This window comes from Chenopodium album, chromosome 4 (genome assembly GCF_948465745.1).
Source record: "Chenopodium album chromosome 4, dcCheAlbu1.1, whole genome shotgun sequence".
NCBI classification, from domain to species: domain Eukaryota; kingdom Viridiplantae; phylum Streptophyta; class Magnoliopsida; order Caryophyllales; family Amaranthaceae; genus Chenopodium; species Chenopodium album.
This window is the reverse complement of record NC_137837.1, coordinates 8277479-8296271: the sequence shown is the minus strand read 5'-3', so window position 1 is coordinate 8296271 and position 18793 is coordinate 8277479. Positions and strand designations below refer to the sequence as shown.

General features: G+C 34.4%; 2 protein-coding genes across 2 annotated transcripts; both read left to right on the top strand.

The window, feature by feature from the left end:
• Nucleotides 1-341: 341 nt before the first annotated feature.
• Nucleotides 342-7437, top strand: LOC145628821 (putative linoleate 9S-lipoxygenase 5). The gene is made up of 9 exons (XM_081681235.1): nucleotides 342-597; nucleotides 3697-3986; nucleotides 4123-4369; nucleotides 4481-4822; nucleotides 4938-5023; nucleotides 5479-5586; nucleotides 5675-5982; nucleotides 6077-6340; nucleotides 6442-7437. The coding sequence occupies exons 1-9, from the start codon at nucleotides 444-446 to the stop codon at nucleotides 7193-7195; spliced, it is 2553 nt and encodes an 850-aa protein (XP_081537361.1). The 5' UTR covers nucleotides 342-443; the 3' UTR covers nucleotides 7196-7437.
• A 6035-nt stretch (nucleotides 7438-13472) lies between these two features.
• Nucleotides 13473-18540, top strand: LOC145628820 (putative linoleate 9S-lipoxygenase 5). Its single transcript, XM_081681234.1, has 9 exons — nucleotides 13473-13827; nucleotides 14601-14890; nucleotides 14995-15241; nucleotides 15350-15691; nucleotides 15809-15894; nucleotides 16008-16115; nucleotides 16222-16532; nucleotides 16622-16885; nucleotides 17514-18540. The coding sequence occupies exons 1-9, from the start codon at nucleotides 13635-13637 to the stop codon at nucleotides 18262-18264; spliced, it is 2592 nt and encodes an 863-aa protein (XP_081537360.1). The 5' UTR covers nucleotides 13473-13634; the 3' UTR covers nucleotides 18265-18540.
• Nucleotides 18541-18793: the final 253 nt, after the last annotated feature.

Below are 18793 nucleotides of genomic sequence, written 5' to 3'. Positions count from 1 at the left end.
CTTTTGCCGAACAGGGTTATTATAGTAGACACTTTTCTTAAGAAGCTAAGTCATCAATTAAGTTACTTGTCCTTAATTAAATTACTTGTCTTGCACAAGAATAATTTTTCCACGCTTACTTTTTTTTACAAAAAGAATTAAGCATCGTACTTATCAAAACCTAAGTATTAAAATAATAAAATCAACCAAACTTGAGAGGCTGCCATTTTTATTATATGGGACTCATTCAACTAACACAATAATAAAATAATTAAACATGCGCGTGTAGGTTTTATTATAAATATGGACCATCATCACCATCATTTTCATACATCATATTCAAAAACTTACTAGGCATCACATATTATTCATATTTTGTTACAAAAAGAATTGAAATATATATAATCATATACTTGTATTATATATCTTCAAGAATAATCATTCAATAATTTAGAATTAAGGAGATGGTTAAGGTGAAGGGGATAGTTGTGTTGCAAAAGAAGAACACTTTATTGGATTTCAAGGATTTGGGTTCATCATTTCTTGATGGTGTTCATGAGATATTGCTAGGAAAGAAAGTATCTTTTCAGCTTGTTAGTGCTGTCAATGCTGATCCAGGTTTGTTATTTTCTCATTATTCTTCTCGAATATATAATTTTGGAAATTTGAAATTCTTTCGTATGGAATTGAAGTCGATAGATGCATGGTGATTGAATTGGAGCACATATAATGCACATATGTTACATGAACTTGCTATTTAAAAGCATTCGTATATGCACAAGATAGGAGGATATAGTAGTTGACTAACTTTGTAACGAATTTTATGTGAGAGTTGATGTTTGGGGTTGAAGCTTAATTATAAACTATTTTGATAAACAGAAGAGAATCACCTTTCCATCATAGCATAGAGTTTTAAACTTATTATCACCTAACCTAGAAAATTAAATATTGCATCCATGCAAATCAATATGTATGTAATAGATGGTTGATAAATAAAATAAATAAAACCTTTAATTACTCTATTTGGCTTTTGAATTTGCCATGCATGTCAAAATTAATGTTATACTTCCTCTGTTTCATTTTATTTGACCTATAGTCTCATGACACACAATTTAAAGAGTTAATTAAAGAAGACAAACGATATTTTTAATACAAAAAAATAAAACCACCAATAAAAGGGATAAATTGGGGTTTCATGACATTTTTTTTTATTTAGCTTATGTTTATCTTCTTTAATCTCTTCCTTAAATTGCGTGTTAAAGGGATATAGGTCAAGTAAATAAAAACGGAGGAAGTACTAATTTATGTAATGTATGCAAGCCACAAGGGTCTTAGTATATACTAGTAATTGTGTAATAGGCTATAGTATGGGTTTAGAATATTGGATCTAGACTCAAACCACACTACCTACCTATTAAGTTCTAAACTCATATGGTATTACTTTATTCAAACTAGGGTAGTTTTAACTCTTTATCATCCCCCAGTTCGACCTAATGATGATTCTCATATAGAATTTTCAATTTTGAAAGAAGTAAGGGTGATTTTTATATGAACATAAATCATTGAAATATAATGTTTAAGTATATAAGGGTGGCAACGCGTCTGATTGCCATTGCTAGTCTTGTCCGAGGATTTTTTTTTTCAAGTTTATGGTTACATTCTCGAAGTATAATATTTTTTTTTTTTTTTGAAGACATTACTGAAGGATAATATGTAAACACAAATTTGGGGTATAAATGTTTGCATACCATTTTAAATAGTTTAACAAAAAAAAAAAAAAAAAAAAAAAAGACCAAGGCACAAACATAAAAAAAAAATAAAAAGGCAATTAACAAAGCAAAATAAAATACTTCCTCCGTTTTTCTTTTATTGCACCATAAGGACTTTTACACTATTCACTTAATCTTGTATGACCATCTTTTGTGATTTATCCATTAGGAAAAACATAGTCATGTGGGATCTAGTTACATTCGTCTTGAAATCTACTTTTCAAATATCATTTTTTAAAATTTTTTACAAAAGTATAATTAAAGATATTAATAGCCAAAATAATGCATTGGCAAGCGTGAAACCCCTTATGGTGCAATAAAAAAAGAACAAAGGAAGTATGTAAATGCACATTTTGAAGGGTATAATTGAAAGTATACTATTCGTAAAGTAATCTTATCCGTACTTTTTACAAGGTAAAGAAGGGAGATATAGTAATATATTAATATTATATTTTTATAACACAAAATGATGAATAACTTAACATTATTTGACTTTCCCAACTCAATGGTTTTCAATAATTAAAGTTTTTTTTTTCTTATTATATTTTTTTTTTTTGATTTTAGAAACGTATTTATCATTTTTTTTTTCAGAGAGCCATAATGACGAATTGACGACTGATAAAAATCGATTATAAGTATTTTTAAAATCACAAAGAGAGCTCCAACCACTTGAGCTATCCCTAATCCCTTTACTATAGTACATTACAAAAATGATACTCCTTATTATTTGATAGAGAGAGAGAGAGAGAGAGAAAAAAAAAAAAAAAAAAAAGGAGGGGAAATAGAAAATTAAACATAATTATTTTACGGGAAAATGGGAATGAGTTATTTATTGGTTGAAAGAAAAGAAATGAAAAAAAATTCCATCAGCATTCACCGCCTTCTCAACAAACCTTGCATCATCAAACTCACATTTCCACCTTTTTCCCACAAATCTCTTAAACGACTGCGTTTATCTAACCTTTGTCAGGTACTGTACCTTATAACTCATTATTATCCTATTTAATCTTAATTTAATTTTAATTTTTTTTTAATCGAATTTATAGGTTTTCGGTTTTCCGTCAAAATTGTTGATTATAAACTTAATGTTGTTTTGATTATGCGTTTGTATGTAAAGGGGCCAAATAAAACAAATTTTGCTGAATTGATGAAGTTAATATACTCCGTATTTCCATTGTAATTTGTAGTTGATATATAATTATATTCAGTTATCTGAAACTTTCTTTATTTGGGTATTTTTACTGTTTTTGACATGAATTTCTAATAATGATTGCTACGCTAGAGCTGATAATCTTTGATCCGACCCGATAATTTGACTTGAATGAAGTTACTAAGAAAACCTGAATTGAACTTGAATAACCCGAATTCTATTAGCAGTTAGCACAAACCTAAATTGATCCAAACTAAATTCGTATATAATTATCCTTTAGTATACCTACCTCTACGTGTTCTTGGTCATTTCGTGTACCCGGGGTACGTATAAGAATTGGTAGAACTTCTATAGTAGTTGAATCAATCCTACTACCTCCGATTTTTATAATTTGCAACTTTAGGGTATTATTTGTGAGATATAAAATATTTCAAAGCTGCAAATAATAAAAATCAGGGGTAGTATATTCTTTCGACCCCTTAATTCATACAACGATTTATTAGGGGTTTCAATAATAAACCTCTACTTATTAAGAAATGTGTGACATTTTTTACCTGGACAAGCTAAAATAATATACGTAGTATGTAATTTCATATGATGGGATTGGATCAAAAGTGCAATGTATTGTATCATTACTGAGGAAGTTTTTTTCTTGATAATGATATGTATAGGAATAAAGCTTGAGTAATTTATTCTTGCAGAAGTTTCATGTTAAGAAAACTTGAAATTCTAGAATCTAAATTATAAATATATACTTCATTTGTCCCTTAATAACATGGAAAATTGTATGTTTTTCAGCTAACAGCTTGAAAGGTAAGCTTGGAAAACCTTCCTATTTGAAGGACTGGAACACAAAATCCACTGGCTTAGCAGTTGATGAGGCTGTATTTAATGTGACATTTGAGTGGGATGAGGAAATTGGTGCTCCTGGTGCATTGATCGTTAAGAACGAGCACCACAGCGAGTTTTTTCTGAAAACTGTGACCCTAGAAGATGTCCCTGATCATGGAAAAGTTCTCTTTGTTTGCAACTCGTGGGTTTATCCAGCTCAGTATTATGAGAAGGATCGTGTATTCTTTACCAATAAGGTTACATACTACATACATTTATCTAGTTTTCGCTGTTTACACATATACAAATTGTGAACGCCATGTTTGTCTGAATAAATCCTGTTGGTGATTTAATTGTTGTTAATCAAATTTTCGGGTGTTTTTTTTACCTTAGACATACTTACCTCATCAAACGCCTGCATTGCTGTCCAATTACCGTGAAGAAGAGCTGGAAATTTTGAGAGGAAAGGGAAAAGAGAATGCAATGCTGAAGGAAAGTGACCGAGTTTATGACTATGCAGTTTACAATGATCTAGGGGAGCCAGAAAAAGGTCCGGAGTATGCCCGGCCAGTTTTTGGAGGATCCACTGAATATCCTTATCCTCGTAGAGGTCGAACAGGCCGTCCACCTTTAAAGACAGGTTACAGTCACACTACTTTCATTTGTTCATAACATTTCATCTTTGCATTGCATCCTCCCTTTTCAATGTTTAAAATTTGAAAGCTAAATAATCTTCGTAATTCCCTTGCAGATCCTGCCATTGAAAGCAGGCTTCCATTGCTCAAGGGTCTAGACATCTATGTTCCAAGAGACGAGCAATTTGGGAACCTTAAGATGGGTGATTTCCTTGGTGATTCAGTGAAGTCCCTGTCACAGGGCTTTGCTGGCTTGGTCAGAGCTGTATTGGACAAGACACCGAAAGAGTTTGACAGTTTTCAAGATGTGCTGGATTTGTTTGAAGGAGGAATTAAGGTGCCACAGAGTCCATTTCTAGATCAATTAAGGGAAAGTCTCCCTTCGCAATTTCTGAAAGCAATTACTCGAAATGATGGTGCACCAATTCTGAAATACCCAACACCTGGTATAATCAAAGGTACACACTAGCTTATATAAGAGCCCCTGTGTTTTCCATTGTACAAGTAAATGCATCTAAAGTATTAACTTGTGTCAACTTATCCCTTTTTGATCTTCTGAATTTGCTGATGCAGAGGATAAGTCAGCTTGGAGTACTGATGAAGAATTTGCTAGGGAGATGTTGGCTGGAATACATCCTCTTGCCATTCGTTGCTTGGAGGTAATATATGGCCATGTTTTTTTTTTCCATCATATACGGATGAAATTTGAAAATATAAGTGTACTAAATCTTTAAGCATTCAAGAGAAATTTTTCACTTTTCTGCTAATTGAAAGCTAGAAATGTACAGCTGATATGTAAGTTGTCTGATGTTTACACTTCGATTGTAATAGAGTGAATTAGATGTCTACCTCAGTTGCTTTGATGTGGATATGAGATAATATAAGAATGTCTATATTGATATCAACAATTGTGATGTTTTGAGGGCAAGGTTGCCCAGCATTTTCTTCAGAAAATCATGCTTAAGAGTTAAGAGTAGTGCAATGCACTTGTACAAGGTTGACAGTTTAATCTTGTTTGGTCAGTCGGGATTAGATCAAGATGTTTGTCGTATGAATCAAATCATTATATACATGGAACCCCCTTTATTTTATAGCATTCCCCTTTGAAATGCAGGAATTCCCTCCAGTTAGTAAGCTTGATCCCTCAACATATGGAAACCACAGAAGTTCAATCACTGAGGACATTATAGAAGAAAATCTAGATGGTCTAACTGTACATGAGGTAGCATTCTCAACTGGTTTCCAATCATATTATTCCTACTCATATCTTCATTCGTACATTAATTATCTGTTTCTTAACCCTGAATTAGGCAATTGAGAGAAAAAGGCTATTCATATTGGACCATTATGATACGATGATGCCATATCTAACGATGATCAACACGAATACTCCTTCAAAGGTTTATGCCACCCGTACAATCCTCTTCCTAAAAGATGATGGAACATTGAAGCCGTTAGTGATTGAGCTAAGCCTACCACATCCTGATGGAGATCAATTTGGTGCTGTTAGCGAAGTATACAAACCAGCCTCTGATGGGATTGAAAGCTCAATTTGGCAATTAGCCAAAGCTTATGTGGCTGTTACTGACGCTGGTTATCATCAGCTTATCAGCCACTGGTACTAAACTTTTCTATAACAGCTTTGTTTACCTTGTAATATTAAAGTTATGTTTCAAGCTCTGACTTCTGGCGGGGTATATTCTTTTGGACAGGTTACACACGCATGCAGTCATTGAACCGTTTGTAATAGCATCACATAGACAGCTGAGTGTGCTTCACCCAGTTCACAAACTCCTGCATCCACACTTTCGTGATACAATGCGCATAAATTCCATAGCACGGCAGACTGCTCTTAACCCTAATGGATTGTTTGAACAAGCCGTCTTTCTCAGACAGTATTCTGCGGTGTGGTCATCCAAACTGTACAAAGACTGGATTTTCACTGATCAAGCTCTTCCGAGAGACCTTGTCAAGAGGTACGTCATCTTATTATTTATCATTCTAATTCATTCAAATCTAATAAAAAACATACTGTAATTGTCTTTAACTTGATCAATGTCCTGTCAATATTGCTCAGAGGAATGGCAGTAAAGGACTCAGAAAGCCCTCATGGATACAAACTACACATCAAGGACTACCCATATGCTGTTGATGGTCTAGAAGTTTGGTCTGCAATTGAGACTTGGGTCCAGGAGTATTGCTCATCTTACTATGAGTCCGATGACATGGTTGCTACTGACCCTGAATTACAGTCCTGGTGGAAGGAAATCAGAGAAGTAGGCCACGGTGATAAGAAGGATGAAGATTGGTGGCCGAGCATGACGACTCTAAAGGACCTCACTGAAACCTGCACAACTATTATATGGTTAGCTTCTGCAGTCCATGCAGCAGTCAATTTCGGACAGTACACTTATGCAGGCTACGTACCCAACAGGCCAACCATAAGCCGTCGGTTCATGCCAAAACCGGATACTCCTGAGTACGAAGAGATCAAGGAAAACTTCGAACTTGCATTCTTGAAGACAATAATGAGCCAGAATCAAGCATTGGTGGGTGTATCTGTTATTGAACTTATATCTAGTCATTCCTCTGATGAGGTTTATCTTGGACAACGAGAGATCGATGAATGGACTACAGACCCTACACCATTAGAAGCATTCAAGAAATTTGGACAAACGTTGGTGGAAATCGAAGATAAGATTGTCAAAAGGAACAACAATGAAAGCTTGAAGAATCGGGTTGGTCCGGCTAAGTTGCCCTACACTCTACTTTACCCTTCAAGTGGTGTGGGAATAACTGGTAAGGGAATACCAAATAGCATTTCAACTTGAAAATCCTGTTCATTTAATCCTGTTATTTCAGGGGAAAAAAAAAAACTGTCTGAAGTGAAATGATCAGCATAATTCAGGTTACATACATTTTACTTACATACCAATTTGTGATATTTGTAAAATATATTCAGCATTTATTTTTAGTTTCAGATGTAAATGTGGGCCGGCCTATAATAAATTCCATCAGGCCTTTGTATTCTTTGATTGAATTATTATGTATACAGTATTAATGTTTCATGATAGTTGTCTATTACTCCGTATTCTCTCTCTCTCTTTTTATTTTATTTTATTTTATTTTATTTTATTTTATGTGAGAGTTTTTGTTAGATTATATGTAAATAATCTAGTATATAATTAGTTTGTAAATTACTAATATAGCCTTAACCCTAACCTAGTATACGCTTGTATTATATATTGACTTTTGATCAATGAGAAAGCCACGGCAAATATTTTCTCATGGTATCATGAGTCTAGGTTTTTCACTCCGAAACCCTAACTCTCTTCCGCTAATTTCTTCTTCTCTTCTTCAATGGCCGATTCTAGCAAACTCCATCCGGCCACTACTGTTAACAACATCAAGACATGTATTCCGGTGACTCTGGACTACAAGGGAACTCAATACAACCTATGGAAGACTCTTTTTCAACTCCACTGCCGTGCAAACATATATGATAATTGATTTTATCATTCCTCCTCCGGTTGATCCCTCTGCCAAGAAACCTGACCACACTGCTGCCGATTTGGCTTTCTTGCAACGCCTTGATGACATTGTTAGACAGTGGATTTATGGGACAATCTCCTTTGACTTGCTCAACACCATTGCCGACCCCGATGACAAGGCTGTCGACGCTTGGAAAAGGTTAGAGAATTTCTTCCATAATAACAAATCTGCTCGTGCTTTAACCCTTGATGCGCAATTCACAAACACCAAACTTGACCAATTTGATGGTGTTAAATCCTATTGCTCACATCTCAAAGCCCTTGCGGATAGTTTGAAAAACGTTGGTGATACGGTCTCCGACAATCGAATGGCTTTGCAACTTTTTCATGCTAGTTGTCTATTACTCCGTATTCTCTCTCTCTCTCTCTTTTTTTTTTTTTTTTTTTTATTTTATTTTATTTTATTTTATGTGAGAGTTTTAGGATAAATAATATACTTCGTACAAGCAATTGCAAATTCTTAGATCTTATCCATTGGAATTCCAATAACGTTAAGATTTGTATAGGGGGTAGCTCCTACGAAGCTGCCCGATGCTCCCAGCACCACTTGAGAGGTGCGCACTCATGCCAGTCTAGTTCAAGGCCAGGGAAAAACCTCCCAGGAACTCAGCCTCATGGCTAGGTATGACAACGGGTCGGACGCGAAGCGGATTATGCTAAATCCGACTTTGACCCTACAGGAAGTTGGAGGCTAAATCTGACTCTGACTCCGAATCCGACATTGGACTCCAATCTGTCTTCAATATCCGACCTCCGACTTCGATCCGACCCGACTTCGAGTTTTTTTTTTTACATGATTGCTAAACCCCTATACATGATTGCTAAACGCAACCTCTAGTTACTATTATACACCCCTCCTAAACACCATAAATACCCTTCTAAGCTAAAATCATCTTCACGACATTTCTGCCTGCTTTCCTTTCCACCTTCTTCCACACCTAATTTCCAGAAATTTATACCTTTGTTTATTTGAATTACTCACATAATCAATTAGCGAACAATATTCCGAGATCTAATGAATATGAACACGAATCGGATGAAGTTGGGTGACACACGAAATAGGCTCAATCATTTCATACAATTTGAACGAAATATTAAAAAGTGGTTTTATTTATTTATTTTTTTTTTTTAAGGATGAAAAGTGGTTTTATTGATTCTACACATAATAGATTCGTATGATTCTTATCAAATTTGAAGAGGCTAATGTAAAAATCATTACCCATTGCAAATTCAATGTATTTTAAGTTAAATTAATGCACTCTTGTTATTAGAGATTACTTGAGAGGAAAAAAAAATATAAAATGGTTATTTTCTCCCTACATCTAATAAATGAGTGGAATAGAGGCTGCGCTAAGTAAAGTCAGGTTGCGTTTATCACTCCCCTTATTTTATTATTATTCAATATACTTTGAGAAATTGGGCTATTTGGGCCATTGCAACCCACACCAAAACCCACGATCCATCTGAGTAAGAGTTGGATAATCCGTCAGACTTGGACATTTGTTGGAGTTGGATTTTTTTTTTTTCTCGGATTTTCTGTAGGATCCGACTCCGACCCTCCTCTGACTTGGAGTCGGATATTTTTTCCTCGGATTTTCTGTAGGATCCGACTTCGACCCTACTCTGACTCAGAGTCGGATTATTTTAACGGATTCGGATTAAGATTAGTTTTTCTCCGATTCGGAGCGGATTTTTTTTCCTCGAATCGGGGCGGTTTAGGGTCGGATCCGAATTGGATTGCTATCCCTACTCATGGCTGACCCCCGGCGAGCTCCATGTCAGAGTCAGGGACAATCTCCCAGCCTCCCATGGCTCAGCATATCACTAAGAATAGAATAACTATAAATAGTAACTTAAGTACAACGAAAAAGAGGTTAGACACATACATTTCATCACGTATCCATTATTATTCATCAAAAGCCTTACTAACTTAAGCATCGGAGGGGGGTTCTTCGAAGCCACCCCCGAGGGCATAACCACAATTATTGTGCAGTTAACTTCCGTCCGACATCCAGGTCTGACCCCAACAAGGCTCCAAAACTACACCCGGAACAAGATTTATACTTGTATGATCTTTACTGCTAGTGGTTTTGGCCAATAATGTTAAAATTTATACTTGTATGATCTTTATTGCTAGTGGTTTTGGCTTATTTAGCATGAAATTTTCATGAGTTAGAGAATTTCATGAACATGGTTTAAAATTCTTGTTTGATTTTGTTAAATTTATTTTCATTATCTTTAATTGCCAATTGTAGACGTCCCTTCAAAATATCACTTTGAATTATTTGAATAAGAGGATTGGTATCCAAACAGGTATATGCTTGATTACATTATAATTTTTGAACCTAAATCGAATAAGATAAGCTTGATGACAGGACTCGAGCTTGATTGTGTAAAAATATAAGCCAAATAACATATATTATACGCATACTAAATTCTAGTAAACGAAACATGTCTTGTAAGGCGGATTTGACAAACTAACACGTAATATGTGTATAATTTGAAACTTTGAAGTAATCTATGGTAAGAACGAGTTTTTTAAAAAATAAACTACTTTGTGCTCTATTGTATGATAATAATGATATGCATATGCTACATATTAACAATAGCTAAACATCAATCCTAATTTCTAAAAAACATTTTCCCTTATGTTAAATTTGGGTTGGTTAATCAATTTATGATACGTCTAATTCATATCCTTGATTTTGGCTGTGATTCTTTTCTTTCAACCAAGGCTTTCTCGTATAGCCTGGTCCATCTAATAGCTCTATCACATGGTCCCTAACCTAAAACTGTACCTTATTGCAATGTGTGTTGTGTCATTTAGATCTTGGACATTTATATGCTCATTTATTCCATCACCAAGTTCATTTACTATTATAATTACTATGAAGAACAAAACGACAAATAATATAGATGAAATTTGATTTCTCGGACTATTCTAAAGCTGATAAATTGTTTTTGACTTGCATGGTCTTTAAAACTTAATATTTTTACCATCAATATCTTTAATTATATATTAATAAAAATTATAGATTATAAAAATAATACGGAGTATTATTGTAGAATGTAGATAAATCTATTAAATTTCACAAGTTCATATCTTTTATATATGTACTTGGTGAGAATTTTCGATAAATTATTTTTAATTTGATTATAAAAATCAAAACATGAACATCATTTTGAGACGAAGGGAACACTTCATTTGATTGAAACCGTATGCCAGATAATAAGACCCCTTGTTGGGCCAACCGGCAACCCATACCAACGAAGAGTCAAAGACCCATAATTCCACAGGTCAAGCGGTTTATTATATACTCCGTAGTCCGTACTTACATTATTACATTCTCAATATTTTTCCATTTGTTGTCCTTATTTTATAGGAAAATAATTAAGAACTTTTGTCAAGGTTGATGCTTAGACTAATGTATGTAATAATCTGTTGGTTGACTGCTACCTTTCTTAGCTAACCCCACACATTATTATCAGTCACATTCAAAGATGTTGTCCTCTTTTTTGAAATTATTACCAAATTTCCTCCTCTTTACCGCGACTCTTCTTCGGTGAGGAGTTCTTACCTATAGGTCGTACATTCGTTTAAGTTCAGATTTCGTTGTCACATTGTTACGAGCAGTTAATATTACACAATCAAAGTGATTATTACTTTTGCATAGTTACTACGAAGTATATGCATATTAGTCTCGTTTGATGTATGACTGATATTGGGTAGCGATGGCACGTGAGGGCGAGGATAGCCCACATTCCCAACTAATAGTCTAATAACCCTCACTTTAGAATGTACTAAACGTAGAGAGGTTTTCGATTCAAGTAAAAAAATCAAATCTTTTATTTTCAAGTAAAATTCGAATTTAGATTAACATTTTAAGGTCGACATACAAATCAAGTAAGTGTCGATATATGTACAAGTCTATATCCAATAGTATAGACTTGAGAACTTACCCACCCCACGGTCCCGCCCCTACCCCATTTATGACACTATGATATGGAAAACTCAATTGACAGATATTAGAATTTGCCACTGCTTCCAGCTCATTATATTAAATGCAATAGTTTTGATAAATTTATAATTTTATGATTCATCCGATTTTGTATTAAAGAACGGAGGGAGTATTATACGAGTACATTTATACATATTCGAAACGTCCGTCCTAGAGTATACTCCTATTCAGGTAACTTCATTGATATGAATGAATAGCAAAAAAATTGATAAAGCAAAAAGGAAGAAACTTTATTCAGCCAACCATAGCATGCTCTGACATTCGTTTAGCACAAAATCAAGACCAAAACCCCAACACTAATCCTACCAGCCGACAATAGAATAAAGGCAAATAAACGTACGTCACTTTTTTACTTTTTTTTTTGGGTATACAATCTATACTTTATCCAAATCATACTCCCTCTGTTCTTTCTAACATTGTTATATTATCACGTACAACTATGATTTTATATTGACTCTTATAGACTTATAGTAGAATAATATAGTTGAAAAGAATAGGACCTAAGTTCTACGATATCACAACAAAATACATAAGTAGTTAAATTTCTTTAAAATGTGTTTTAAAGATAGTGAAAAAAAAAAAAAAAATGTCATTGTTTTAATGAAATGGGGTAATAAATTCATATGACTAGAAGTTAGAGAGAATAAATTCTAGTTCAAGTTCCGAGTAATCAGAATTTTTGCACCTTTGTGTTGTTCATTTGTTGTTTGTCTATTTTTTTTTTTTTTTTTTTTTAAAATGCTTTTGCAAAACCTTACAGTTTTGGGTTTAGAATCAGATACCCGGTTTCTTTTTGCTGATCAGTGATCACTACCCCATATTTTTACCATTGCTCAAGAATTCTAGAAAGCACTAATTGATGTTCACATCAAACTATGTTAATTGTCTTTTGGAGAATCATAATTAATTAGAAAATGAAACTTGTTACGAGTAATTGATGTAACCACATAATACTTTATATAAAAACACGCGATTAGCTTCACGTTAAACAGAAAAATTATATAAATAAATTCACACTTTCACTTTCAACAAAACTAAGGTTTTATCAACTTTGATGGTATAATTTTTTTATATATATCTAAATTCTATTATTCCATACAATACATACTAACAAACCAACTAGTCAACTACCAAGTAAGATAATACTTGTATAAGTTGTATTATTACATTTGTGTCGATATCAACTTCTAAAAAATTAAATTTGAATGATCTCATTAGCAAAGTAGTTACAACAGTTAAATACAATAATGCATAAGTTACTTTCATAAACTCTAAAAAGAAGTATGAACGTTGTTACAGATAGATGAATAAAAAAAAAAGTGTGAAATCGAGGAAAAGATTTTATTCTGTAAAACAAATTTTAATTTTTAGAGTTGAAAGTCAATTCATATGTGAAGACAATACCATGTAGTACAAAGTCTATAACACATGTATTTGACAGAAATAACAGCAAAAATAAAAAAGAAAAAGACTGTAAAATTATTTTTCTTTTACCCCAAAATACACAGAAAGATAACAACTTAATCATATGGCTTATAATAACCTGTTTTTTCCAAACAAAACCAGCTTCATTATCAGCTTCTCTGCTTCTTCATAGAAAAAACTCAGAATTTTTACTACTCAAACCTCAGAAACTCTAGTCTTAAAAATTAAAGAAAACCCGAAAAGGCGGTCGTTTTTTTACGAGTAATTACCTGAATATGCATTGTCTAAGATTGATCAATGCATTTGACAAAAAAGCTCCTGCTATGCTTAAGGAAGATGGAGAAAATGGTAAGGGAAGTATGGAAGGTACTGTAATCTTGAAGAACACAAAGAAAAGTCTGACTGATCGCATTTTTCGACGAAAGATTTATGTTCAGCTTGTTAGTGCTGTTCACAGTGATCCTGCTGGTAAATTCTGATTATCTTTTGTTACAGAATTTCTGTTACTGAGTTTTATTATGATTGTTTTTATATGTTCTGCATTTTTGTGTGTTTTAATTCTGTTGTTTTTTTGTGCTTGATTGTAAGATTAAGATGAAGCCAATAACCCAAAAAAACAAATATTTATGATGATTTGTAGACAAATTAAACAGTATAGTTGAAGTTTGTTTTTATTCATGCTTTTGGAATTGTAATTTATGCAATAAAGTCTGATTTTACTGATGCATTTGTAATGGGTACTGCCTGAATTAGCTAACCTGGGAAATTTGTGACACAGACCTTCAATTGTATCGAAAACTGGCTTAATTTTTTCAATGATAAACTAATTGATGTGAGGCTCAATTATGACCTGGATTGAAATAAATGACTTATCACTCGAATATGACTTGAACCGAATGAACCCAAAATGGAACCTAATCTGAACGACTCGTTTTCCACCTTCAGGAATGGAGAATCTGTACTAGAAGTTAAGGCCTTGTCAGAATAATGAGAGAACACATAATCACATACATATACTCTACTTGTGGAAATTGTTTGTTTGTGATATTCCACTTGAAAGGAGGGAGGGGAAGGATGAGATTTAAACCCGTACTTTTTTGTCACGTTAGCTCTGATACCATGTTAGAGGATCAATTTAACCAAAAACTTAAGCGAATGGTTAGGATTGGTTTTATATACTCTATGTCCCTATCAATATCTGTGTTTCTGTTATATAACACGAAAACTGTTCTGTTTTACAGCAAATGATTTGAAAGGTAAATTAGGAAAACGGGCATATTTAAAAGAAAAGATAAAAAAACCCACTGGTTTGGCTGCTGATGAGTCTGCATTCAGAGTTAGATTTGATTTGGATGACGAGGTTGCTGTTCCTGGGGCATTGATAGTAAGAAATGAGCATCACAGTGAGTTTTATCTAAGGACTATTACCTTGGAAGGCGCCCCTGGTCATGGAAAGATCCATTTTCTTTGTAATTCTTGGGTTTATCCAACTCATCGCTACCAGAAAGATCGAATATTCTTCAGCAATAAGGTTATTTCCTAGAGTAGTCTAGCTGTTTTTGTTCGCAAAAGTGTATGAAAGCATTTTTAAGATTAATAATTTTGAAATTTTGGTTTTTGATGTGTATGATGCAGACATACTTGCCTCATCAAACTCCTGAGCCATTAAGAAAGTATCGCGAAGAAGAGCTACAGATTTTGAGAGGAGAAGGAAAGGAAAATGATATGCTCCATGAATGGGATCGTGTTTATGATTATGCATACTACAATGATCTAGGAGAGCCAGACAAAGGAAAAGAATATGCCCGGCCTATATATGGAGGAACAGCTGAGTATCCTTATCCACGAAGAGGACGAACAAGCCGCCCTCCAACAAAGACAGGTAACCAGCTTTTTGTCTATGTATAGCTGATTGCAGCAAAAGAGCTACTTTAAGGAGCACATTAGTGTTTGAGACTACTAATTTTTGAATTGGCTACATTGTTTTCAGATCCTAATATTGAGAGTAGGCTGCCTCTAATCAGGGGAAAAGATGTCTATATCCCAAGAGATGAAAAGTTTGGGCATATTAAGTTGTCTGATTTCTTGGCTGATACAGTCAAGTCTATAACTCATGGCGTTGTTGGATTGGTGGATGCGGTGCTTGACAAAACACCGAAGGAGTTTGACACTTTTCAAGATGTTTTAGACATGTATGAAGGAGGAATTAAGCTGCCAGATAGTCCATTTGTGGAAAAAATTAGGGAAAATCTACCAAGTGAATTTCTGAAAACGCTTGTTCGGAATGATGGTGCACATTTTCTGAAATATCCAATGCCTGATATAATAAAAGGTACACTTTATTTAAGATGAAGCACACAACTATGTTCAATATGGGAGAATTTTTCTATGATGCTACATTGGAAGTGTAAGTTTAATGCTTTTTGATGTCTTGAACTTTTTGATACAGAGGATAAGACAGCTTGGAGGACTGATGAAGAATTTGTTAGGGAGATGCTTGCTGGTATAAATCCTGTTGTCATTCGCCGATTAGAGGTATTCAGGCCTGCTTTTTTGCTCAATCAATGATTGCAACATTTCTGAGACTGTTCTGCACACGTCGAAATTCCATTTATTTTCCCTTTACAGTGATTATTAATTTCCTGCAGGAGTTTCCACCAGTTAGTAAGCTAGATGCTAAACTTTACGGAAACCAAAACAGCTCAATTACCAAAGAGAGCATTGAAGAGAATCTAGATGGGTTAACTGTGGAAAAGGTAATATGTTACAGTTTACTAGTAACAATTTTATAATCTGGATGATATTGGATGACATCTTCATGGAAATTTTAATTCCTAAACGCTTTTTTCATTCATCAACCAGGCAATCCAGAGTAATAGGCTGTACATATTGGATCACCATGACACAGTAATGCCATTCTTAAAGCAAATCAATACAGAAACTCCCTCAAAGGTCTATGCAACTAGAACACTTCTCTTTTTGAAAGATGACGGAACTTTGAAGCCATTGGTAATCGAATTAAGCCAACCACAATCAAAGGGGGATCAGATAATTGGTGCTGTTAGTGAATTATATAAGCCTTCCGAGGATGAAATAGAAGCCAACCTTTGGTTATTGGCCAAGACTTATGTAGCTGTTACTGACTCGGCTTATCATCAACTCATCAGCCACTGGTATTGTATATCTGTTAGAAAACAAAAATCTTTATTCAGCATATAGTAGTTGTGTTCACAGCTCTGATTTCAGATGTGTTTTTCCACAGGCTAAACACTCATGCAGTGATAGAGCCATTTATAATTGCTACGAATAGACAGTTGAGTATGCTTCACCCAGTTAACAAACTTCTGCATCCTCACTTCCGTGATACAATGCCTGTTAATACAATAGCGCGACAGATTGCTCTTAATGCTGATGGGTTGTTTGAGGCAGCAGTTTTTCCCCGAAAGTATGTTGTGCAGTGGACATCCGCACTGTATAAAGACTGGGTTTTCACTGAGCAAGCCCTTCCTAAAGACCTTATCAAGAGGTATGTTACTTGATTTATGGCCATTCACCATAGTGAGGTATTTGTATAACTACCATTAAATCTTTTCTTTAAGTCAGGATACCAGAATCTTGCAAAGAAACTATAATACAGATGTTTAACCACCGAATCAGCATATTGCACAGAGTAATTTCACAAAATCATTACTCGCTTCAGCTAAGTTTTTTAGGCACCTAAGCTATTTAAGTTATTTGCATATATGTTAGTCCCTCCACAAGTGAACAATTATAATATTACATTGTCTCAACTCCTTATAATCAAAGAAAGGACATAGCTCTACTCACATACTCTATATATAACTGTTAGACCATTCTCAGATTCTCCTCATTAATCAATGTTAGTAAGTGGATTTTGGGAAATTGATATCAACCCTTACTATATTAAGAAACGAAACAAAAACAGTAGTAGAAGTTATGGTGTTACGAAAAAATCAACTTGCAGTATGTGTATGTTAAACTTGGAACACAGGACTTCATATTTCAAAGATATGATTAGTGAGCCTATAAGAACCAATTCTCCTGGAAGCATAAGCTACTGTTCTGGTGTCCTTATGACAAGCTAATGTGATTATTATACTAACATATTTAGTACCTCACTGCCTTTTTCACAGAGGTATGGCAGTCAAGGACCCGGAAAGCTCTTATGGGTACAAGCTATTCATAGAGGACTACCCGTATGCTGTTGATGGGCTAGAAATTTGGTCTGCAATTGAGCATTGGGTGAAAGAATATTGCTCATTTTACTACAAATCTGATGACATGATTGCTAATGATCCTGAACTACAAGATTGGTGGAAAGAAATCCGGGAAAAGGGCCATGGTGACAAGAAAGACGAGGAGTGGTGGCCAGAAATGAAGACATTAGATGTACTGATAGAAACCTGCACAACCATTATATGGGTGGCTTCTGCACTCCATGCAGTAGTTAACTTCGGACAATACCCTTATGGTGGATACATGCCTAACCGGCCTACTATAAGCCGGAAATTCATGCCACAACCAAATACTCCTGAGTTTGAAGAGCTAAAGACTAATCCAGATGGTGTTTTCTTCAAGACGGTATTAAGCCAAGTCCGAACATTGGCAGCTATATCAGTAATAGAGCTTATATCAGGGCATTCTGCAGATGAGGTGTATCTTGGACAGCGAGAGCCTGGATGGACTTCTGACTCTCAACCATTAGAAGCACTTGAAAGATTTAGCAAGACACTAGTGGAGATTGAAAACAGGATCCTAGAACGAAACAATGATCGAAAACTGAAGAATCGAGTTGGTCCAGCTAAGTTGCCCTTCACATTGCTGTGTCCTTCAAGTGGAGTTGGGATAACTGGCAGGGGAATTCCTAACAGTGTCTCAATTTGAAGCTGTTTTGACTAGCTTTATAGCACATTGAAGAATAATAGCAAATAAGCATGAAACTGTAAGATTGTGATACTATATTTTTCTATAGAATAAGATGTTTGGAAATTGGAATAGTTTAGGAGGCATGATCATGAGCAATTGTCTTTAGAGGCATGAGGTTGTACATACATGAAAAGTTGAGAAATTAGCAAGTAAATGTTCACTGTAAGGTTACTAAGGTATCATCATGGATACACCATATTGTAGTATAAGAAATAAAGTGTCTTCTTTTCCTTAGATAGGCTAGGCCATTTTTATTGAGAAAATACAAGTTTTTCAAGTTGATTATCACATAAATTTTCGTAAATATTTATTTATTTACAAAATTGCTGTGTGATAAACAATTTTTATCAAAATTTATTTTTCTTAAACTTATATACAAAATAAGTGAAATAAGGAGAACAAACCCTTAACCTAAATATTAATTACCAGAGGGGGACCTTCCACTGGGGCCATTTAGGGCCCTGACCCCTGGTAAATTATTGTAATT